Source organism: Periophthalmus magnuspinnatus, chromosome 21 (assembly GCF_009829125.3).
Source record: "Periophthalmus magnuspinnatus isolate fPerMag1 chromosome 21, fPerMag1.2.pri, whole genome shotgun sequence".
Classification (NCBI taxonomy): Eukaryota; Metazoa; Chordata; class Actinopteri; order Gobiiformes; family Gobiidae; genus Periophthalmus; species Periophthalmus magnuspinnatus.
The window spans coordinates 19,697,715-19,722,728 of NC_047146.1; the positions used below are offsets into that span (position 1 = coordinate 19,697,715).

A 25,014-nucleotide genomic window follows, 5' to 3' on the forward strand; every position below is an offset into this window, starting at 1 on the left:
TGTAGTAGAGTAGAAAGTACAGATACCTGCTCTCAAAGTGAAGTACAGGTAAAAAGTATCTACTTTAAACTTTACTTACTTATTTTCCACCAGTGTATATAACCCAAAGCCTGTTAAATATGATCAATAGCTCCTATTACATGGCATCATAGGCCGACCTGTCTCGATGTCGGGACAGCAGACTCTTTGACAATTTGCTGAATGTCCCTCTCTGTTCAAAGTCCACAAGCTTAAAATATCCAGGCTGAAATTAATAAATGTGTCAGATTTCTAATGTGGCCTGTTCATCTTTGTTTCCCAAACTAAAATAATCCAAGTTCCCTGTTAATACTACTGACGGATTGTACTTTGCTCCAGTAGAGGTGACAGCTGTGCAGATACCTGCTCTGATGTCCTCTGTGCTGTGGACACCTGTGCAGATGAACATGTGGACAAAGTTGTTGGTTCCCTTCGATAAGGAAGGTTGTCCAGACTTCTTATATACGTTTATTTTTAAAATAGTTCTGTTGAAGCATGGCTGAAAAGTAATGTCTGACTTTCATTGGTTAAATTTCATAGAATTTTTATTTATTATTACTTTTGTCAGATTCAAGTTATTTTTGTGACCATTGTGAGTTTTTCCTTCATTAACTGCACCTTTCATTAACTTTCATTTTCATTAGAAAATGACAAAAGACCATTTTAGAAAACAAATACATTTCATTTAAATTTGAGAAAATACACAAAGAAACCATGTACAATCTATATAGTAGTAGATTTTTATTTTATTTTTTGTTTGTATCAAAATTACTATGTGTATCACTGATTAAGAAAATAAAATTGAAGGTTGAAGTAAGTACAGAGCAGTGGGTGTAAGCCAGTAGCGGTGAAAACGAGAGTTGATTGGCAAGATGGTGACAATAAATAATGAAAGTAAGAGATTAAAGACATGCACAAACCACTTCAAAAACAAATTTGAGAGGGGAAATGAGAAGGAGAAACAACTATAACATGATTAGAAGCTCTGAAAAAACTATTTTGCAGAATAGGTCTACTTTAAAGAACACTTTATTGTCCCCATAGAGAAATTTGTCCTCTACCTCTAACCCATCCATCTACACCTCTTATGCAAGCTTCCAGGAGCAGTGGGCGCACAGTGCAGCACTTGGTGAGCCATTTCCAGATCTCCAGAGTTAGTTTTCGTCAGGGCCTTAGCTGTGCATGTGTGTGCTCTGTGTTGATAGTGGAAACCAGAATCAAACCCATAACCTTCTTGTTGTGAGGCATGAGTGCGAGCCACTCAGCCACCATGACACACTACAGTTTGTCAGGCCGTGCTGTCAGAAACAGTCTATCTACAACAAGGGAATGTTCTGTCACTGGTGCAGATGTTAAAGAGGGGGTATTTTACTTCTGGAGAGTATTAACTGCTAACAGACGACATATTTAGATCACAATGTTACCTTTTATTGTTTTGAAAATGCTATATTCACAGAAAACAATGTATTAACATGTTAAATAAGTTTCAGTTTTGTTTGTGACGCTCAGAGTCTCCCCTCTCTTTGCTCTCTGCGTCAAGTCACTCCCCCTTCAGAGCACTATCACAGCACAATCAGTGTGCACCCCACTATGAGACTACACATCACATCAGGTTTGTCAAGTTATTGTGTACTGTTTGGTATCATGTTTTTGTATATTTGTGGACGGAGCATTGGACAGAATCGTTCAGCTAACTGTAAGGAGGGTTTGAACGGACTCAAACATGCATGGATGACATTTAAAACCACTTGAGGCATGTTTTTGATGAGGGAACAACATTATAACAAGAAAACTCCAAAAAAGTCGATTTTGTATAATACCCCTCTTTAAGTAAATACATAATTACACACATAGACATAGATATTCTGATTATTTCAGTGAAATTCTATCATTGAAGAAACAAGGCCTGTTAGTTGTGTAGTTTTGAATCACCATACATTTTACCGTTCCACCATTCACCTGCATTAGTGAAGTGAATTCACAAACTAGGAGATTGCTTTGGTGAGGTGCAACATCAACACTATCTGACACTTTTCTAATGATAAGGGCTCACAGACCTAAAGGCTGAATGTCACTGATTTTTACTGTCTTAAAAATGTGAAAAAACAAACTAGTTCATTTTAAATGATTTGCAGCAGTCCAAAGTTATTCCTCACTGACTTTAAGCAGAGCATCCTAACTACTCACCAAAATGAGTAATGTATGAAGTTTTGCAGTGATGGCAAAGCTAACAACTAGCATTTTTCTGATTCTCTGACAATAAAACACTATTATTAGAGCTTTTTGACCTCAAAGCCTGCTAAATAAACTTGCTTTTTTCTACTAAATTGTATATAAGGTGTTCTAATAGCATGGTCTACTGTTCTGACTCCTTTTTTCTATCTGACATCATACATCACTGCCCTGATTACAACCAACAAAGTTTGAAGGGTGGAAGCCTGTTTGATGAATCATAGACAGTGTCCCAATTCGCCAAATGCACCATTCAAAGTACTCCCCTAAGTACCGATCGAAGTACCCGGCCGAAAATGTGTACTCCTCAGTGTAACCGCCATCTTGTCGAAATGGGACATGCCTACACCACGGACCATACTTCCACTGGTGTCTTTGCGCGTACGTTACATACATTATGTACATTATTTTTTATTATTTCGTCGCACCCGTTTATTTCTGTTTAGATTGAATATCAATGGGCAAATATAACGTTCAAGGTGATTTTTTCTCAATTGTAGCTACTTCATAACTTTAACAAAATATACCTTGTGAAAACATAATAACAGAGATCATTTTTACATTCATAGTCTATAAACCAGAGAACACTGATTAGTTGTACATAAAGTTGGGACATTAAAGTTTAACGATTCGGTATTTGCGCAGGTTTCATTTGATCTGTGGCTAAACCACTTTAATACCAGTAGGGGGCGCTGTTTACCTTCTATGCCGTGCCAGTTCATTTAATTTTATTACTGTAAAAGGTATTTTCTAGCAGTACAGCACTACATCAAACTTCGTAAATCAAGCTTCATTTACTAGCGCGAAGGTAAATGACACATGCCACCAGGGGGCGCACACCTATGGAATGCACCTGAACTCATGAAGATGTTGTGCAGACCTCCTGGTGGAGTCTGCGGGGTAATGTCATCTGTGTGTCCGTCTGCAGCCAGACTGTTGTGGAGTAAATTATTTATTTATTTATTTTTTTACCAAAGCTAAAGCGTTAACATCAAGTGGAAAGGAAGGTTATTTTTGCATTAACATTCAACATTTAGAACCATATTGGAAATAACAAGAACAAATGAAATATAAATAAATAAATGAACAAATTAATAAATGAATGAATAAATAAATGAATAAATACATACATAAATAAATAAATGAGCAAATAAATAAATGAATGCATGAACAAACGAATAAATTAATATATGAATGAATAGATAAATAAATAAATGAGCAAATAAATAAATAAATAGATAAATAAATAAATGAACAAATAAATAAATGCTTTTAATTATTGTGTGATATTGTGGACAGGATATAAATAACGTTTAACCCTGTTTGCACCACTTAATAATCATTATTGGCCTGTGTAAAATAATTATTAACTATCACACTCTGCTCACCCTTATCTCGTGTCTGCTGCGTCACTACGTCACAGATTACGGCCTGCACGCGGAGGTCCGGGTGCGTCATTCCCGGTGTATTACGGTAGAAGCGGAGCGCGAGGGATCAGGAAGCCACTGTACGGTCCTCATGAATCCCTGTATTCATCCCGGAGCTGTGCTGAGTGTGCACCATGTGGTAAGTTCGCTTTTGCTGCAAAGATTCACCGTGACAACGTGTAAAAATAAGACAAAATATGTTCAAAGTTAAGCAACAAAGTGTATGTGCCCTCCGCTAGCCGCTGCACGGTTCAACATCCGTGTTATGAAAGCTTTAATAATGAAAGCTTTTATAATGCACAAACTTCTGCACACTATACTTCATTTTCACTTAAATACATAATAGACGACTATTGACCCGCATTAGTCTAATTTGCTTTGAAATAGGCTGATATTAATGCAGTTTATTAGAGGTCTACTTTTCTGCAATTAACCCAATATAAGATTAAAGGAGCACTGTCACATTTCAGATTCAGGCGGTCCGCCACCTGCTTGTCTCATTGTGTAGATCATGGACGTCACTTGACCTGCAGCTACACTGGGACAGCCCTTTTCATTTGTACCTACATTTTTCTCAAAAGTCTGATGCAGTGTACCTCTTTCACACAGGGGAATCCAGGGTCCCCCATTGAGAAATTCTGTAATCTGGTGGATTTTAGATGAATAAATGCATCTAGCAGTCTAACTGAGAATTATCTCCCAAGAGGCTTTTACTTATTTTATTATTAGTAAAAAATATAGGACACTCTTATTAAACTTAGCATGTGTTTTCCACAAACCACTGATCATTTGTGTCCAATATCTGTGTCAGTGCTAGTGAATCCCAAGCCCTCCGCCCCTGCTCCAGTACGCTCAGCACACACGTCCTGCTGTGAGTCACAGCATCACACTGAGCTGTGGACAGACCCTCGACAAAACACTAAAGCCTCAAACATCAGTTAAGGCACTGCACGTTTTATGTTGCTTTTAATCCAATATGTTGCTTTTTATATGTGTGTGTGTGTGGGGGTGGGTGTGTGGGGGTGTGTGGGGGTGTGGGGGTGTGGGTGTGTGTGTGTGTGTGTGTGTGTGTGTGGGTGGGTGGGTGGGTGGGTGTAGGGGTGTGTGTGTGTGTGTGTGTTGCCCAAGGACACAAAGATCGCTCAGGCCAAGTTTGAGCTTCCTTTGGTTGGTGACTCAGTTTAATACCATGTTTAATTTAAGTGTTTTCTGAGTTTATTACTTATGCTTTAGGTGTTGAAGTTTATTTTATGGTCCGGTTGTAGTTTATGTCTTCAGCTGCTCTTATCTTTTATCATCTACTCAGGTCACAAGCAGATAATTTTTTCTTTGTTGTTCAATGTGTAACTAAACTAGGTCTTTCATTCATTAATCTAGTAAAAATATTGTGTTTTCAGAAATCATAGTGAACATTATCACATTATATATGTTGAGTTATCAGTGGTAGAAAACAATGAAGTACTAGTAGTAAATTATTATACTTGAGTACAATTTTTGGGCATCTGTACTTTATTTAAGTAAATTTTGCAGATACAATATTATTTCAGTACATTTGATTGTATGTATCTGCACATTCTACTCCACTACATGATTAACTGGACTGAAATGTAAAAGGTACTTTTCAAATGATTTGAGGAGTTATTTTTACCATGTTGGTGGAAACATCCTGACTGAGGTTTTTGAGTTAAAGCTTCGGCATTGAGCAAACAAAAATAAATACTGTACATAAAATTAATATGAAAAATTAAGAAATGTATTCATATTGCTGCTGTTGACCGACATATGTATAGTTTTTAATCATTATCACTACATTTAACACAAATTAATAACACTTGTGTGATATACTTTTACTTTTTACTCTTGAAGTACATTTTTAAATGGGTACTTAAATATTTTAACTTAAGTAGATTTTTACATGTGATGCTTTTACTTTTGTAACTTTTTACCTCAGTATCTGTGAAAATTGAGTAAAATTGAGTGCACCACTGTGAGTAACACAAACAGTAGTAAAACATACATGTTTTCAAATAAATTCCAAAGTGAGTCTGTCAGACCAGAACCAGGGCTTGTGTAACAGTTTCACAGGCTACAATATTATCACTACTTTCACAACCTGTTTGTGAAAAAAACATTTTACCTTGTTAAACCAGAGCTGGCACATTTGTAGAGTTATGGGATCGTTAGAACAAAAAATATATAAATATAAATAAAATGTAACAGTCAGATAGGCCTGTCTCGATAGTTACTATATCAAGTTATTGTTGAAAACATGAAACAATAATTTTTGGGAATCAGTATTTATCGTGGGTACTATTTCTTTGTACGTTGGGTACTTTTTTTTTCTGCACAAACAGATACAAGGAATACAAAGGGGGAATACAAGGTGCCACAGTGGGGGAGCAGTGGCTCTAGTGGAGACTGCTGTTGTGTCCTGGGCTCGTACACTTAACCCTAAATTGGGTTGGAATAGTCCCCGAGAGAGATTGCTAGATTACACAAACATGCATGGGTGACTTATAAAACCTCTTAACAACTCTCAGGCATGTTTTGATGAGGGAGCAGCGTTATAACATGCTCAATACGACTTTAATAGAACATATGGTGTGAGGAGTTAGTGGTTCAATCCCATCCACCTGCTTCTCATCCTGTTGTTGTGTCCCTGGGCAGGACACAAACTTTGCCTGTAGTGGTGTGATTGATGTCATAGACACAAAATGCCTATCACCATTTGTCAGTCCAGAGCATCTAGTTTTTATTGCAATTACTCTCATAAGGAAAGCCATTGTTCTTTGGGCCATATCAGAACAAAATATCATATGACTATTGTGAGAAATCTGTGGTCCTTCATAATGTTTGTAATATTCAGAAGATTTAGCTTTGATGTAGATTTTATGGACAAATGTGAAATCATTTTTACAGTTCTCATTTTGACAGGCTGTTATTTCACAAACATGTGACTGATCCTGCAGGAGAAATAAAAACAAGAATCTGAAATATCTTGTAAACATAATTTAGGTCTGTAAAATTTGAAAATCTATGGTTGCAATTTGAAAAGCTTAATATAAATTTATGATGGTGTAAATCTTAGGGATGTAACAACAACCAAAATATCATTCACATTATATTGAATCATAAGCTCCCTTACTTACATGCTTTGTTTTGTTTCATCAAGAGTTAGAAACACAGAGGAAACTACATAGACCATGATCCTTTGCTTCATTTCAGTGCAGACAGTATGAAGAAATAACTCACACTGTCTGCACTAATATAGCACCAAAGGCTTGTCAAGGAAAAAGTAGTATTTCTTCAATTCTGTTCTCCATCTGCATCTCCACATGTTGCAATAAATATCATAACATGAAATGCATATTATGATGGCTGTATTTTTACTAAGAATTTAACGATATACAAATCTCACCAATAACACCTCGATAATACAGCAATATTATGTATTATGTTGTTTTTCTCATTGAATATATATTTTTTTCTTTTTTCTTTATACTACTAAATACATTTTACATACATATATATGTAAAACAATAAATATATAAAGCAAGATATGTGGAATTATGAAGCAAAGAAAAACGAAACGAAATATGTTTTATAGCTTAGATTCAAATTCCTTCAAGTGTCCACCCTTTTCTTTGTCTACAGCGATGAAAACATTTGTCCTTCTTGGTGAAGTCTCCTGAAATGGTTTTCACTTCACAGCTGTGCCTGGTCAGGGTCATAAAATGCATTTAAACCAGTCGTCAAAGCAAAGGGCTCTTTTTAGGGTCATTTTGAGTTTTTTTTGTTTACTACATCCCATACATGTCCATTCATAGTTTTGATGCCTTCAGTGAAAAACTATGATGTAAATAATCATGGAAATAAAGAAGATACATAAATTAAAGTGTGTCCAAACGTTTAACTGGTAGTGTAAGTGTGTAAGGAGGAACTACATAGAACACAATTTGTAGTTAAAATAGTTTGACATATGACAATATTTGCATTATGGTACAATAATTTGTACAAATACATTTCAAATAAAATAAAATTAAGTGATATTTTAACATTGTTAAAAGGTATATAATTTGCATATTTGTGTTTCTGGTACAGGTATGCATGGTGGGCGTGTCTGGTCCTGTCTGTCCTCCAGGTCACAGGAAGTGATGTCACTGGACCAGATAAGGACCGCCTCCCTAACTTTATTCTGATAATGGTGGACGACCTGGGCATTGGGGATATTGGTTGTTATGGTAACGACACCATCAGGTTTGTGAAATCAATGCTCGCCCTCACTCACAGATTATTTATTATAATATTTATTTATTTAATGTGATTTATTAAATGTGATGTCTGATGTGAAAATGGGACTTTTGCTAACCACATTATAATGGTGTTCCCTCATCATTACTTCACTCCGATTTGTATTTCTATTGACTCAGGCATGAGTGAGTCATCACATATTGTCCTGCATTTGAGGCTTCAGTGCTCAGAAAATTCCTGTTTTCACCTACCCCCTGTCCTCACCCACTGTGCAGTATTTACTTGATTATTCAAAAAAACGCAGACTGTGATGCTGCTTTCCAGTCGTCATTTACTTATACATGACAACTAGAACAACTGTAATTTTGGAAAGATAACCCAAGTAAACATAAAACGCAGCTTTTCTGTGATGATTTTATTTTCTACGTGATCCTGTGTGAAAAAGTAATTGCCGCCCTTGTTAAATGATGAGGTAACTGTGATTAATAATATTATTGTGGAAAGCTAAGTTCATTTTCATAACCACACCCAGGCCTGATTGCTGCCCTTTCAAATCAAGAGATCACTTAAATGGAACCTGTCTGACAAAATTAAGTCGGCCAAATTGAACCCAAGACATCATGCTGCGATCCAAAGAAATTCAGAAGCAGCTAAGAAGAAAAGTAATTGACATGTCTCAGTCTGGAAAAGGTTACAAAGCCATTTCTAAATCTTTGGGACTCCAGCGAACCACAGTGAGAGCCATTATCCACAAACGGAGAACGTGTGGTACAGTGGTGAACCTTCTCAGGAGTGGCCGGCCTACAAAAATTACCCCAAGAGCACAGCGACGACTGATCCAAGAGGTCACAAAGGAACCCAGAACAACATCTAAACCACTGCAGGCCTCACTTGCCTCAGTAAAGGTCAGTGTTCATGATCCATAAGAAAGAGACTAGGCAAAAATGGCGTGTATGGCAGAGCTCCAAGCCAAAAGCCTCCGCTGACAAAAAAGAACATAAAGGCTCCTCTCACTTTGCCAAAAAACATCTCAATGATCCCCAAAGCTGTTGGGAAAATATTCTGTGGACTGATGAAACAAATGTTGAACTTTTTAGAAGGAGTGCATCCCGATAGATCTGGTGTAAAATGAACGGTGAAATGAACGATGCATTTGATAAAAAAGAACATCATGTCAACAGTGAAACATGGTAGTGTCATGGTTTGGGGCTGCTAACGCTGCTAACGCTGCTAACGCTGCTAACGCTGCTAACGCTGCTAACGCTGCTAACGCTGCTAACGCTGCTAACGCTGCTAACGCTGCTAACGCTGCTAACGCTGCTAACGCTGCTAACGCTGCTAACGCTGCTAACGCTGCTAACGCTGCTAACGCTGCTAACGCTGCTAACGTCTTGCAAATGGTTGACTTCAGTTGTTGCTGTTAAGAGTGGTTCAGCTGGTTATTAGGTAATGGGCATTCAGATGGATTTTTTCCCCTTAATAAATAAAATCATCACTTAAAACTGCATTTTGTGTTTACTTGTGAGTTATCTTTGTTTAATATATAAGTTTGCTGGATCTGAAATGGCTAAGAGTGACAAAGGTGCAGAAAAAGTACAAATTTGGTAAGGGGCAAATACAAAGACTGTTAGTGTATGTAGAGTTCTCAAATGTCACGTAGCCACAATACAAACAGTGAACACTCTGCTTATTGAAAAATGTGATGTGATAAAATGCCTGTCCTCTGTGTCCCCCTATAGGACGCCTCACATCGACAGACTGGCCTCAGAGGGGGTCAAACTGACCCAGCATCTGTCTGCTGCCCCCCTATGCACGCCCAGCCGCACTGCCTTCCTGACCGGACGCTACGCCCTGCGCTCGGGTACATGTCCACCTCTTCTCTGTCCCTCTCCTCTCTCCCTCTGAACTCTGTAATGTGCTTCTATTTTAAAAGACACATTATGCAGAATTTACTTTTTTGACCTTTCAACTGCCTGTTTCAATCTTGAATCCAGTTAATGAGATCCTCGCCTTCTGAACCTCACAAATCTCTGGGTTTGAATTGTCATTAATTGTTGAATTTTTATGTCAAAATAGAATATTTTAATGTCATTTTTTCATACCACAGAGTTGAGTTTGTTTTCATACTGGACAATTACTATCAAATTAACCTCATGGCACTGTCAACACTAGAAACTCTGGCCATTTTAAAAATCCATTAATCATCACCAGTTTAGGCTTGCTGGAAAAAAATGTTTTCTTCACAAAACTATTAGTTTAATTTCTTGAACATGAGATCCCAGTGCCAATAACAGTGCAATAACAGTACAAAAACAGTACAAAAACAGTACAAAAACAGCACAAAAACAGTACAAAAACAGCACAAAAAAGTACAAAAACTACAATAATAGTACAATAACAGTACAATAACTGTGTGCCCTGTAATATCACACATTAACCCACATGTCCAGAGCAGAGAAACTAAAGCACAAAAACGCTGCATAATTAAATCCATATCTGTCCAGGGGCAAGACAATTTTTACTTCATGCATTAAAACTTTGAAGTGGAATTAACGAAACACTACAACACTTTTTTCCTCTAATAAACTGTGTACATGGTGTGTTAATATCATTAGCTAGAGTCATTTTTTGGCAACTTTAATACAAACTAGGTAAATTTGTAGTTTCTGGTGAAAAACTCCTAAATCAAAATTTGTGCTGCCTTCAGTGCCCTGCAATTCCAAGTACTATGCGACATCACACATAACTACAGCGAGGTGTTTCTGGTTACAAACACTTACTGCAGGTGTTTGTAGTGTGGATACCTGTTAAACCAATCTCACTTCCTTATGCCTCTAGGCCACACCCCTTCTCTCACAACACTTTAGTCCTCCAGGTACTGCCCAGTTTCGCAGCTCTATTTGAAATGTGGTTTGATATGGGGGAAAAAAATGTTTTTTTAAGGTTATCTCATGACTATGTGGTGTATACAGGTCAGTTTTGACCCACATTGTAATGATGCCTTTTGTGCTTTGTCCCAGGCCTGGGCAGTGAGGGCCGAGTGCAGGTGCTGCTCTTCCTGGGGGGCTCTGGGGGGCTGCCTCCCTCTGAGACCACCTTCGCCAAGAGGCTCCAGCAGCAGGGCTACACCACCGGCCTCGTGGGTAATGATGCCTCTATTAAGCCTATTATTAAGTTGTTTTTGATAAATATTACACATCTTTACACTGAACAAAATGTAAAATTGATTGATGTATGTTTAGTTGTAGTGTCACACTTAACACATGGAAAAAAGCATTTGTTTTTTAAGGTATAGCTTAAGGTTAGGCTTTAGGTTAAAGTGCATGTGACAGGTTTTTCTGTGGTAAGTATTTAACTTCATTTTACATCAGTTAAGTGTCAGCTTGTGGGAAATAGGCTGAAAATAAAAGTACAAAAATCCAGGAAGGAGTGATGAGTCCTAAAACTGAATACCTCCACCTATATCAGGTAGACAGAAAATTCCATCCAAAATCAAAGACCAGGAAGTAATTTTTCTGTCAGTTTAAACCTTAATTAAAATTTAAATAATGGTTTAGTCATGTAATTTTATTTGTGGGATAATCACTATTGCGTAAATTATACTTACAGCTTTGGCCTTTATTTAGAGTATGGTTGCTAGGTAACAGAACTGGAAATACTTCTACATATGTCATATTTGCAGCCCGTGTCCAACCAGTAAATCAAATGATAAAATTAAAGGGCATCTGTGTAATACCTCAGTCATCCAGGTCTGATCCATAGTAAAATAAAAATATAAAATCTGTCAACTGGACAAAAAGTTGTAGGAGTGAAAATGTTTCGCTGCTCATCCAAACCGCTTCTTCAGTTCTGGTCAGATTACTGGTGGACACTGCCTTATATCTGTCTGAAAGGAGGAGCTAACTACACTGAAACTGAAAACCTATTGTTTAATGTTTCTGTTTGTAGGCTAGGTCTATTGAGCTACGCTAGGTGTGCACTGTGCCTGAGTCCTACTTAGCATAATTATTCAAGCCCTTAATGAGTAATTTCACACCTATTAATATCCTGGCTAACCCTATTGTTTTCTTTGGTTTGCTTTGGGCTTAGGAGAAGGATTGTCTTTCCTAACAAAAATGGCTTCTTTAACTCCCCTCTCAAACCATTTCTTTTCTTTGACCAAGATCTGAACTTCACTGTCTTCAAAGGAGTGGTTAGTGTCTTTGAGATGGAGATGTACAACAGACTGGGGTCCAGACGAGCTCTTGTGACGTGTTGGTACATTCTCTTATGGAGTGGCTGTTTAGTTTCTCCAACACTCACTGCACTCTTCACTGCACTGGATGGAGTAGACCACTTTACTTTGTGGCTCGGGGTTTTGTCCTTTGAGTGAACCATTTTCTGTCTCAAAGTGCTTGTAGGTTTGAAATAGACTGGAATTTCATACTGTCTGAAAATTCTGTAAAGCTTTTCAGACACACCAGCTGTGTAAGGAATAGGTTCAAATTCCCTGTTGTCCTGTTTTTTAGCTCTCTTAGATTTACTGAAGGCCCATTTTTGATAACCACAGGCAGAGAGGGCTTTGTCCACGTGGAGAAACCTAGAAGGAAAGGTGTAATCTTTCAGAGCTGGTGTGTCTGAAAAGCTTCAGAGAATTTTCAGACAGTATGAAATTCCGGTCTATTTCAAATCTACTAACATCAACATCCACCAGAAACACCTTGTGATCATCATTTGAATAATTTCAGTCTTGGAATTGCCAATCTCTACTAAACTAAAGGTTTAAGGTAGCTGTTAACTTGAAAACTACCATTACATGACAACACAAGGTGGAATAGAGCATTTTGAGCTTTGAGCTTAGACAGACTAATTATAAAGGCTTATGCAAACGTGTGAATGAAACAAAACAACTCCGGGTATGTTTTTGAGGAGGAAACAGCATTACAACATGACTTAAAACTCACAGGAGTCAATTTTTTTTGTAATTTAATGCCTTTAAGGTTAGGTAAGTACTAGTGACTATGGTTATGGTTAGGATCAATCTCCAGGAAATGAATGTATGTAATGTCTCCAAAAAACATGTAATCCCAACCTGTGCGTGTGTGCAGGTAAGTGGCACCAGGGCGTGAGCTGTGAGCAGCGCGAGGACCACTGCCACCACCCAAACCTGCACGGCTTCTCTTCCTTCTACGGTCTGCCCTTCACCTGGTTCAACGACTGCGTGCCTGGGCATGGGAGCGACATTCTGGCCGACCTACAGAAGGTGCTCCGTAGTCTCACCCTGCTGCTGGGGCTGGGGTTGGTCACACTGGTGAGTAGGGGTGTCAGAAGTATCGAAAATCATATACTAATTGATACTAAAACTAGTATCGAAACTAGACACTCATTTGAGCAGGTATTAATATCTGATTATCGGTACTGTGAGCTAGAATGTTGGTCCATCACCAAAAACATGCCTTGAGCAGTATTCCGCATCATTCACACTGCTTTCACTGCTCCTTTGCCTGAGCCTCACCAAACACTGTTTAAAATTCCCAGAATTGTGATGTCACTGATACAAGTCCTACGCAATTTTTAAGTCCATAAATTTTCGCCCGACTCATTTTAAACATTTCCTGCCAAAGACAACATATGTGTGGGTTTCAACTTTCTGTTATATGCAACATTTTGAGGAGTTTTTCCCATTCAAATGAAAAAAAAATATTGTTTTGAACTGTTCATTGCAATGGCACTCCCCAGTCTGAAAAATTGATGGAGCATTGTTTATGACTCATAAACGATTCAACTACAGTGATCACATGTATGATTTATTACACACTGGGACATGTATGAGGCACTTGTCACTTTAAATATATTGATGTGGGTCTAAATGAAACTGCTCTTAGTGACAAATGGCTCCAAAACAAGTTTACACGCTCGATCAGCACATGTGACTAACCCGTGCACTGATCAATCTGCATAATAAAGATGGCTGCCATAGTGATCATATCAGCACTGTCAAGTCAAGTGAGAGCGCCTCAGGGATGGAGGGAGAGAGGGAGGGGGAGGGAGGGAGAGAGGGAGAGCAGGAGAGGACAGAGGGAAAGGAGAGAGGGAGAGGGAGGGAGAGCGAGAGGAGAGGGAAAGAGGGAAGGAGGGAGAGAGAAAGGGGAAGAGAGGGGAGGGGAGTCACAGGGAAAGGGAGAAGGGGGAGGGAGGGAGAGAGCAGGAGAGAGGGGGGAGGAGAGAGGGACAGAGTCAGAGGGGGAAGGAGAGAGGGAGAGAGAGAGAAGAGAAAGGGGAAGAGAGGGGACCGAGAGAGAGGGGAGGGGAGTGAGAGGGAGAAGAGGGAGGGGGAGAGGGAGAGCAGGAGAGAGGGAGGGAGAGAGATGGAGAGAGTGAAAATGAAAGATGGAGGAGGAGAAGAAGAAATAGAGGAGGGAAGAAGTGAGAGAGAGAAAGAGGAAGGAGGGGAAAGAGAGAGGAAGGAAGGAGGAGACAAAGGGGAAGAGAGCAGAGGAGACAAAGTGTCATAGAGAGACAAGGAGAAATGGGAAGAGAGCAAGTGAGCAAAAAAAACAGAAGGAGGAAGAGAGAGAGAAAGAGAACGAAGGAGAAAAAGAGTAACAGACAAGGAAGACAGAGAAAGGGGAGTGAAGACAGAGAGGGAGAAGAAGAAATGTAGAGAGCGAAGGAGGGAGAGAAAAGGAGAGCGGGTGAAGGAAAGAGAGGGGGGGAGAGGGAGGGAGAGAGAGAGAGAGAGAGAAAGAAGAGGGGAACGGGAAGAGAAAGAGTGCTGGGGTAATCAAAAACAGAAACCGCACTTATGCAACACGGGAGAATTTGGCAACATGACAGGAGAGGTTGGGGGTGAGAGAGAAAGAGAGTAGAGGGGGTGAGTGAGAGAGAAATGGGGCGAGAGAGAGGGAGGCAAAGAAAGACGAGGAGGTGGGAAAGAGAGAGATGACAGGGGTTGGGAGAGAAACTATGGGGAGAGAGAGTGTGTGTGAGAGAGAAGGAGGGAGAAAGATTTCCAGATTTGAATGAAAGGCTGAGTCACAAACCAATGAAAGTAGTCACATGATCTGAACAAACAGACAAAAAAGTACAAGTACACAGAAGTAGTAATGTAAAGACTACTGTGTATTTATGTGTACTTGTTTACCTTCACATGTTACACTGTTTTAATGGTGCACTATGTCATTTTTTTCTGGTCGAGGGTCTGCTGTGTAGACGTTTCCATGGAGATGTTATTGCTCTATGGCATTAAACTATTATGTATTTATTCCATTACAGCTATTTTTCTTGCTCAAAAATACCTTGAAAATCATGCATTATCACATGCATTATGAGCGGGGTTGCCTCTCTACAGATCTGACCTGTAACTTGGCCTAGTAGTGGTACTGGGTTGTGTCCATGGAGATAAATATGTTTAATGTCACACTGTGGAGCATTCCAGGAAAAACACACCGACCTTCAACCAGAAAAGCTATGTAGTGCGCCTTTAAAAGAAGGTTTCAAGGAGTGTCACAAGTGTCAAGTCCTAGACTTTAGTAGACTTATCTCACGTGTATAAGGTGGCCTGTTTCTCCATTTTAGTGAATCATTAAAGGGCCCTATTTCCTAATCTATGTTATAATGTTCTTTCCTCATCAAAAACAGACCTGGAGTTGTGTTTTGTTTAATTTGCAAATGTTTAACGCACATATTTAGGATAATTCATCTCAAACAGAACTGCTACCTTTTATCTACTTGAAAACCTTTCATGACATCACAAGGTGGAACAGAGCATTTTGAGCTTTAGAGAAGTAGACAGACTAATAATAAAAGGATTCTCAAACATGTGTGAATGAAACAAAACATGAAGGAACAATGTTATAACATGGTAGAAAGCTCCAGAAATCTTCTCCTTTACCTCCAATTAACAAGTTGAGCAAATTGAATTGAACTGTTTACTGGTTCAACAACATTGGTACAAAGTATCTGTGTTTTTCGGTCACAATGTTTTTGGTAAATCAAAACGCTTTGGCAGTGGTTATTTCTATGGTAACACATCAGGCACACCTCATATTATTTACCAGCACAAATAGGACATGTCCCAGCCTGATGTGAGGAGTTTATTACAATAATGACTTGGGCTGAAGAGACAGAGGGAGGAGATAAACCAACAATAACAGTGTGAATAACAGACGGTGTAATCCAATATACTGCATACACTCAGCTGCTCAGTTCTAGACTGTAATGTGGAAACACAGTCCTGAAGCTGTACTCTAGCGCCTCCATGTGGTGCTGTAATGTATTAGAGTTCAATAGAACTGTATGCAAGATTCAGATTTTAAATGTCACAAACATGACAGATATGAGGTAAACATGTTCAAGTCAAATGTGTAATGCTGATTTATTCTTAATTACAAAAACATTGGACCTGATGGACAAGTTGTTTATGTTATAATTCAGTGTTTTGATTCTCATGATAATTATCAATCAGAAAGCAGAATTAGTTTAATTCATTACTTAGAATGCTAACATTCTAAAATGCTGATGCATTTAATGCTAAAATTAATCAAACATGTTAATACATTGTTTTTGGCGAATTAAGCATTTTCAAAACAATAAAGGGTAACATGGTGATATAAATATGTGCACTTAATACCTACAAGTAGAAGTAAAATACCCCCTCTTTAATTAAGGCATTCAACTGATCTGATCTGCAGGTGTGTGTGCACTGGTGTGGTCTGGTGGACCTCAGCTTCTCTCTCCTGCTTTACCTTCTGCTCCTCCTCCTGCTCCTGACCTCGGTGTGGGTGGTGCCTTTCGGGATGTTGCGCAGGTGGAACTGTGTGCTGATGAGGGACAGGGAGGTGGTGGAGCAGCCCATCAGGGCGGACACTCTGCCTCTGCGCCTGCTCAGAGAGGCCCAGGCCTTCATCCACAGGTGGGACACACTCCAGATTCCTGAGAGGTTGTAGAGAAATATTGTGCATAAATTTAATTTATAAAATAAAAAAATCCAGTACTTCCCATATCATTTTGAGAAAGAACACATATTCTGCATTCGTTTGGCTTTAACTCTTTAAACATGCTTTTGGGCATCTTGCATAAGTATTTCACATTCTCTAACTTAAAATAATGTCAGCATATGGAAAATATACTTTATAAACTTATAACTTATATACCTTTTCAATGAGGCATTGAGGCGGTGGAGCTGCCTCTGCTGTTAGCAACAGGAATTAACATAGAAGTTAAGCAAATTAAATCCTTTTCCCCTGTGAATGCTCTTCTTACAGAGCCATGCCAGAGAATGAGCCTGGTGATGTTTTTTTTTTTTTTTTTGCCACATTAAATTGCCTGGTTTGTATAATTTTCCTCATCAAAACCTGCACCATGCAACAAACAGAAAGAAATCAGATTGCCCACATCAGATTTACAACAGAAATCAGACAATGATCAGATCTTTGGTGTGTGTAAACATGACACTGACACATAACATCTGTGCTCTCCCTGTAGGAACAAAGAGCGTCCGTTCCTCCTGTTCTTCTCCCTGGTCCACATGCACACACCACTCTTCAAAAACCCACAGTTTATGGGCAAAAGTCGACACGGCCTGTACGGGGACAACCTGGAGGAGATGGACTGGATTATAGGTCAGTACTAACTTCTAATCATCTCTCATGGCCATTAAAAATCTTTTTTTTTGCGTGTTTAGATGGACTAAATAAATCTGATACTGAAAAACACCTGGTGACACGTGTCAGTGAATCAGTGCATTTTCAGTATAACTGTTGTATTTGGAAAACAATGTACAATGAATTTTAAAATAACTCAAAATAAGTCAAACTTTAACATTTGCTCTTTAATTTTTATCTTTGTTCCATAGTTTGCTCAGATTACTGACGTTACCTGGATCTGTTTACAGGACATTTCAATAATCTGATAACTACAGAAATCAGATAATGGTCAGATTTGTGCTGTTCATGTAAATGTAGCTGGTTTGGTGAATTCTGAGCCGTGTATTTCATGTTCTAATGCAGTGTATTGTTCAGGCCAGGTGACTGAGACGGTGGATTCACTGAGCCTGTCCAACCACACCCTGATGTACTTCACCTCAGACCATGGAGGACACCTGGAGGACAAGGACGCCACGGGGCAGAAGGGGGGCTGGAACGGGATTTATAAAGGTCCTTAACTGTTAAAGCCACTCTTAGTTCATAGTGATAGTAATTTATATGTTGAGCCAACATGCTTAGTAAAAGAAAGTTAGAGTGCAAAGTTTGATATTTCCAGTGTGTAATGCATCTAACTGGAGCTGGGCGATATGGTGATAAAAATCGAATCGTGATCTCTCCATGAAGAACTGCTTTTTTGGGAAAATTGTCACATCATGGTGCACTACATTTCTCTTGAATAGAGCTCTATACAGACACTTTTCCCCTGCACTCTTCTCGTATTGGTCAGCCAATCAATGTTTTGAGTGAGTGACATTATTTACAATGACGTGTGAAAATTTCAGCCTGATGTCCACTGTACGATTTTGTTTTCCTTATAAGATTGTTGGCTGTCACACTTCACAACGTGAGAAATGTAAATGATATGACAGTACACATGCACACTGTGAGATTGTGCACATGATTATTTGAGGAAAAGTTTATCTGAGCAAATCTCAGGCTCTGTGTGGTAACATCTCTGTGAGGTGGCGCTAGAGCTACAGGCTAAGAGGTTTTCTTGTTTGTGCATAAATGAAAGGGAATCACAGAGGCAATTTTCCCCTTCACGCTAAATTGCTTAGATCAACCTTATAATTTAAAGTACAATTCAAGATTATTTATTAACACTAGAACTCCCAGATTTTGAAGGAAGATGGTGCTTGGTGGAAATTATAAAATTTAAGTGAAATATGATCAATTCTACCTTTTATCTCCCGCAACAGCCATTTTAACTGCTCTATTAATTTCAATGTAATTTTTAAATGGACACACGTTCTGTTGAGTCAATCCCTCAGAACCCCATTGGCTTGTCAAAATGACTGATGCTCTGGGAGTTTCAGAATTCTGAGAGAGTTCTACTTCTAAAGAATACACATTATGCAAATTTGAACAGTCCAATGGTGTTCACAGTGAAAGCACAGAGTAAGAGGAAGGCCTAGGGGGAGATCAAAGAGGAGATAAAGTTAGTTGGTCTGAAGAAGAGGTGCAGAGATAGTTCTATGGAGCAGAGGAGTCACAAATCATGTTGATAGAAACCACATGTTCACAAAATATACAAAACAATAATCTTTAAGGTGTCTTGTCTGTCTTGTAGGTGGAAAGGCGATGGGGGGCTGGGAGGGGGGTATCCGGGTACCGGGGATATTCCGATGGCCTGGCAGGTTGCCCCCTGGTAGACAGGTGCATGAACCCACCAGCCTCATGGACCTATACCCCACCCTCAAGTACCTGGCCCGGGACACCCAACCAGACAGGTAACATCTACCTACCCCTCCTGCCATTTACACAAATATTCAGAGACCACTTCATTAATTTGTTAAGGACCCAAGGTTTGGTAATGAAGAGTAAGCATTTATAATGAACACATTGTTCTTCAATCAGACAGCAGCTCTTGAGGTCTAAATAAGTCTGCGGTGCACTGTCTGCATCTAATTATAAATCATTTTGTAATTAGGTGCAGACAGTATCCGAGTGTGTGTTAGCATGCTAGTTGTTGTTTGCTTTATTGGCAAGGCAAGTTTATTTGTATAACACAATTTGTACACAAAGTAATTCAAAGTGCTTTACAGAATAAGAAGGACATTAAAATCACACAAATCAAAACATAAATAATCACAAATATCATCATAAAATTAAGATTAAAACAGACGGCAAATCTCCGCTCTGCTCTCTGAAATTTGTTCCTTATAAACTTATGATGGTGAATAAATAGGGTGCTCTAAATGCAAGTGAGGAATAACTTTAGACATCTGCAAACTGTTTAAAATGAACTAGTTCTGTTTTTTATGCTTTTAATACCATAAAAGTGAGGTACAGCGCCTTAATAATGATTCAGGCTTTGGAAGTACTTAATTGAGTGTTAAGTACTTGTCCAGGAGCAGATAGGTACATGTGTAGTGACTCACTCTGAACATTATGAAATCAGAGTGGTTTTGACCTTTGACCTTTGCCTGACAATTACACACTCATATTCATAACTACACAAGCCTCCTGTCTTCTGCTGCCTGCTGTGATGTGTGCAGTTAAGCATTTATGATCATAACTCATCATCTGAAAACACATACAGATGAAGGTGAGGTCACAGGGTCAACGCGTGAAGAGACTTTAGTTTAGTCTACAGGGCAAAAAGAAGATATTATGCAATTTTTGGGTTATTTAAGATTAAACCAGCTCTCAGAGGGTCACACGAGGGTCTGCCCGAGGAGACTGTATTGTTCCTCTGAGGAGAAGTGTCTTCGGTCAGAGTGCCTTCTCAGTTACAGCTGCACAGGACTGGAACTCGGTCCCTCAGAACATCAGAAAAATAAGCACCTATATTCTGTTCAAAAACATTTAAAAAACTGGTTCATAACACATCAAACATGTCTGCATTAACATTACTAATGACTCCCCCCTGACTAACCAAACACTTGTGTTTTCTCTTGAGTTGGATGTTGTGGAATGGCTGTGGACTGTCTTGTATGATGCCTGTGTTTTGCTTATCCTTTCTGAACACTTTTGTTTACAGTGTTTCTTATATCTATTTTTAATGTTTTTTCTATGTTATATTGTAATTTTCACTTTATAATATTTTACTCTTGTTTTTAGGGAGACAGGTCTGTCATCTGTCCAGGGACAACAGATGAAAAATAGCCTTATGGCTAATTCTGGTGCATTTGCAGCAATGCTGTCCCTGTCAAACCAATAAATAAATAAATAAACTATATCATACGTAAATAATTTCTTTTATATTCTGTTCATTGCAAAATGCAAACTATAATATTGGTTTAAAATGGCTTATTAGCGTAATAAGCAGCAGGTCCATATTTACATGTTTTTATATTTATCACTTTATATCTGCTGAAGTTTCTGTCTGATCTTTCCCTTTGTTTCTTGCAGGCTCCTGGATGGTCACAACCTGATGCCTCTGCTGGAGGGGACAGTCCACAGATCTGAGCATGAGTTTATGTTCCACTACTGCGGAGTTTACCTCAACGCCGTCCGCTGGCACCCCCCGGGAAGTCAGTACTCACACTACACTATCAGACTTATTATCAGACTTACCTTTGGTATCTGGGAAAACCATCCCATATCATCAATAGCAATACCCACTCACCCATTCACACACACATTCACCAGTGTACGTAGACACTCCACATTTCCGTATTCATTTTTCCCAAAGGCTTTGCAACAAAAATAGTGTGAACATCAGTGAACATTAGTTACCACATAGCTGCTGACCCTTTATTGTGTTTTTAAAGCAAAATAGATTTTTTTCAGATTTCTACTATGTTCCCACAAAAATATACCTAAAGTGGTTTTAGATGTTTGGGTAGTTTAGCGACCTCTCCCGGGCTCTATTTGAACCCTCCTTACAATTAGTTTTAAGAATCTGTGTAATGCGCCGCCCACAAGCCGACATCATCCATGCTCCCACACAAAAATTCAACAAATTCTGGAAATATACAAAAGCATGATACAAAACTATACATAGGAAATTGACAAACCTGATGCAATGTCCAGTGTTCATTAGTGTATACCCTGATTATGTTGTGATAGCGCTCTGAAGTGCAAATGGCTTGATGCAGAGAGCAAAGGGAGGGGACACTTAATACTTTGTTTTATTTTCAAAACAATAAATGATCTAAATATGTTATGTCTTAGCAGTTATTACCCCATAGAAGTAAAATGCCTCCTATTTTATCTGTTTAATATGCTGTTACAACAATATTTTTACATGATTAAATAATTTGTGTCCTCAGGCGACTCTGTTTACAAAGCCCACATGTTCACTCCAAACTTCTCTCCGGAGGGCGCTGTGGGCTGCTACCATACTCACGTCTGCATGTGCCATGGTGATTACGTGACCCCACAGACTCCGCCCCTTCTGTATGACCTCACCCACGACCCCTCGGAGTCCCGCCCCCTGACCCCGCAGGCAGAGCCGCGGTACTACGAAGTGCTGGAGCAGGTGGATGAGGCTGTGCGGAGACACCGACATACGCTGAAGGAACATGTCCACCCCGAGGGCCCCTCTGCTCAGATGTCCTGGTCCCGAATCCTCTGGAGGCCCTGGCTCCAGCCCTGCTGTGGGACATTCCCCTTGTGTGGGTGTGAGGAGGATGCACACAACATGACAACTTTTTAAAGGAATCTTGATGCCTCTGAGGCTTTGTTAGACTTTAATTTGAGCTTTGTTTAAAAAAAATCTGACCTGAGAAAACTGACTTAGCCGGAGTTACAACAAGTGAGATGATTTTTACTGTTACAAAAATCACTCTCAAATTACTTTACAGTCACAACCTAGCTAGCAACAATTATTTCAGTTGGTCAAATCACTCTCACCTTTTTGTTGAAAATGAAACTCCTAAACAGGACCATGAATGTACACATTTAACACTCACTCCTGAAAATGCGTTTTTTAAATCTTTTTTTTTTTTACTTTTTAGACTTAAAACTCAGATTTAAAACTAAACTTCACTTTTTGGCAGTGTTTGCTAATGTGTGCATTGTGTCAGTAGTAACTGTTGAACATTCCACCATAGAAATACATGCAGAACACCACAGACAGTTTTCAAGTTTGGGCCCATGTTAACCTTATGGTTGCTAGGTGACAGTTATGGAATTTTCTCTACGTCTGTCACATCTATAGAACCAGGAAGTAAAGTGATACAAGTGATACAAAATAAAAGGGACAAAGTAGGTTGACTACCGACTAGTACTGACTATCTCATGTTTCTATTTTGCTCTTCATGTTTTATTTTTTATTTTTTTTTACAACATTGTATATTTGTTATCTAACCGCTGCTTTAGGGTTATTGTGCAATCAGCTTCAGCAATATATCACATTTAAAGATGTGTTATCATGACAAGCCTACTCCTGTTGGACAAAAAGGACATTGAGTGCTTTATCTTTGATCCAGTTGGACAGTATTACTGTTTTTTTTGTTTCACTATTTAAACTGTTGTCAATGATTTAGTCACAAAGACCATGTGAGTAGATTTCCTGAGGAGGGCGTTGTAAAATAAGTGCAATAAATCTGCTGTCAAGCAACTAATGATGTAGTGCAAGTGAAGGGGTCAGTGTTCTTCATATTTTGCTCAAATAAGGTCTGAAAAATGCAGTTCTTCCCAATGATCAATAAATATTATTTTGGACTTTTATTGCAACCGTTGTTTACAAACGTGCCATTGGTTATAACATATATAATCCAGAGGAAATACAGAAATAATTTTTGATTTTTTTTTTTTTCCAGATTGACATAGGAAGCAGGATAACAGATATTCTCTATACATTGAAAACCATACCACCGTACATATAACACTCTTCACCCAAATGTGTCATGTCCTACCACATTGCACCGCCCACTGCTATCTGAAGTGGTCACCCTACATGCTGTTTAAGACTCAGAAAGCATCACATCATTCACCCGTTTGGACATGATATTTATAAATGAGTATGAGTATGTCTGTGTCCTGTTTTGCTTCTTGGCCAGGACACTCTTGAAAAAGAGATTTTTAATCTCAATTAGTTTAAAAAAAAAATCCTGGTTAAATAAAGGTAAATAAGTAAATAAATGAATCGTTTTTAGTTTTGTATTTTATTTATGCATATGTAACATTTTATTCCCCAAATCATTTTATACTCTTATATACTTGCCTGGTGTCCAGAAAACACACTTTTCCAGTTGTAATGTGTGTGTGGTCACCAGTGAATCTCCCTTAGTTCAGAAGGGTGTGATTGACAGGTGGATTAGCCAATCAAATACAAACATACAACCCGATTTCATTTTGGACTTGACAGGAATAAATGAGCCTATTTCTCATTGCAGGATCAGAAATAAACCAGCGGAGGGCAGAGTGAGACTGCATTTGAATGAATTTGAGCAGTGTGAGTGAAGTTAAGAGGGAGTGTATAGTCTATTGTTTTTATAATTCAAGTATTTTTTTTCTCTGATGTAAAACTATGATAAATAATTACAAATAACAAACAAAGAATAATAATTTATGATAAAGTAAAAATGAGGCCATGCATTAAAATAAGGTAAAAAAAAAAAAAAAAAATCACTTTGATATATAATGTCCTCAGTCGTCCAGGTATGATCCATAGCAAACGGAAAATTCAATTGTGTCAACTGGACAAAAGTTTTGAAGTAAAAACCTTTCACTGCTCATCCAAGCCACTTCTTCAGTTCTGGTCAGAGTGCTGCTGGACACTGCCTTATATCTGTCTGACGTGAACTACACTGAAACTAACACATCTGTTGTTTACGGTTTCTTGTTGGCTAAGTCTATTGAGCTACACTAAGAGTGAACTGTGCCTGAGTCATAATTAGTTTGTTCGGGCCCCTAATAGTGGCACAAATAGTGTTCAGGGTGAGAAGGGTCAGCTGTGATCTGACCTGCTCGTCCTGGACACTATTTGTTTGATCCCAGTCAAAACATGGCTAACCGTTTGTGCATCTAAAATCAAGTAGAAACAATTGATTTTATTATAACATTTTTATTCAATTCTCTTCAAAACACTGTCTATTCCTTGAGGTGAAATTAAATTGGGTCAAACTGGGTCAAATTGGTTTTATTTTAGACATTATTATGCATGAATGGGTCCTCGAGGAGAATTTAAATGATTCCAAATTGGTTTATACTCATTCCCCACTCATATTCATTCCAAGCATTTATACATAATCAATTATTCATCCAGTTATCTGTAGGTTCTTCTTGGGTTTAGCTGAGGTGGTTTTGTGGGAACTGGAAACAATATGTAATTTCTTTGAATTCCATGAACTTGACCTAATTACCAAGTCATTTATGTTAAAACTATTATGTTATATGTTGGTGTTTTGGTTCTCAAGACGATTATCCAGTCAGAAACCCAACTCTGCCACACGAGTCTCACATTTAGGTTGCCAGTTTTGATGCTGAAATTCAGTTGTTTTAAACCT

General features: G+C 38.7%; 1 protein-coding gene across 1 annotated transcript; it reads left to right on the forward strand.

Annotated features, from left to right (window-relative positions):
• The first annotated feature begins 3,697 nt into the window (after nucleotides 1-3,697).
• On the forward strand, nucleotides 3,698-23,137 carry arsh (arylsulfatase H). The gene is made up of 11 exons (XM_055230791.1): nucleotides 3,698-3,816; nucleotides 7,779-7,934; nucleotides 9,668-9,789; nucleotides 10,949-11,071; nucleotides 13,016-13,218; nucleotides 16,601-16,821; nucleotides 17,394-17,530; nucleotides 17,930-18,064; nucleotides 19,185-19,344; nucleotides 20,969-21,090; nucleotides 21,832-23,137. The coding sequence occupies exons 1-11, from the start codon at nucleotides 3,812-3,814 to the stop codon at nucleotides 22,215-22,217; spliced, it is 1,770 nt and encodes a 589-aa protein (XP_055086766.1). The 5' UTR covers nucleotides 3,698-3,811; the 3' UTR covers nucleotides 22,218-23,137.
• The last annotated feature ends 1,877 nt before the right edge of the window (nucleotides 23,138-25,014 follow it).

Excerpts from the sequence above, each read along its gene's own strand:
- arsh (XM_055230791.1), top strand. Across the intron at positions 7,935-9,667 it reads TATGGTAACGACACCATCAG|GACGCCTCACATCGACAGAC; the intron begins GTTTGTGAAATC and ends GTCCCCCTATAG. Across the intron at positions 17,531-17,929 it reads GGAGATGGACTGGATTATAG|GCCAGGTGACTGAGACGGTG; the intron begins GTCAGTACTAAC and ends TGTATTGTTCAG.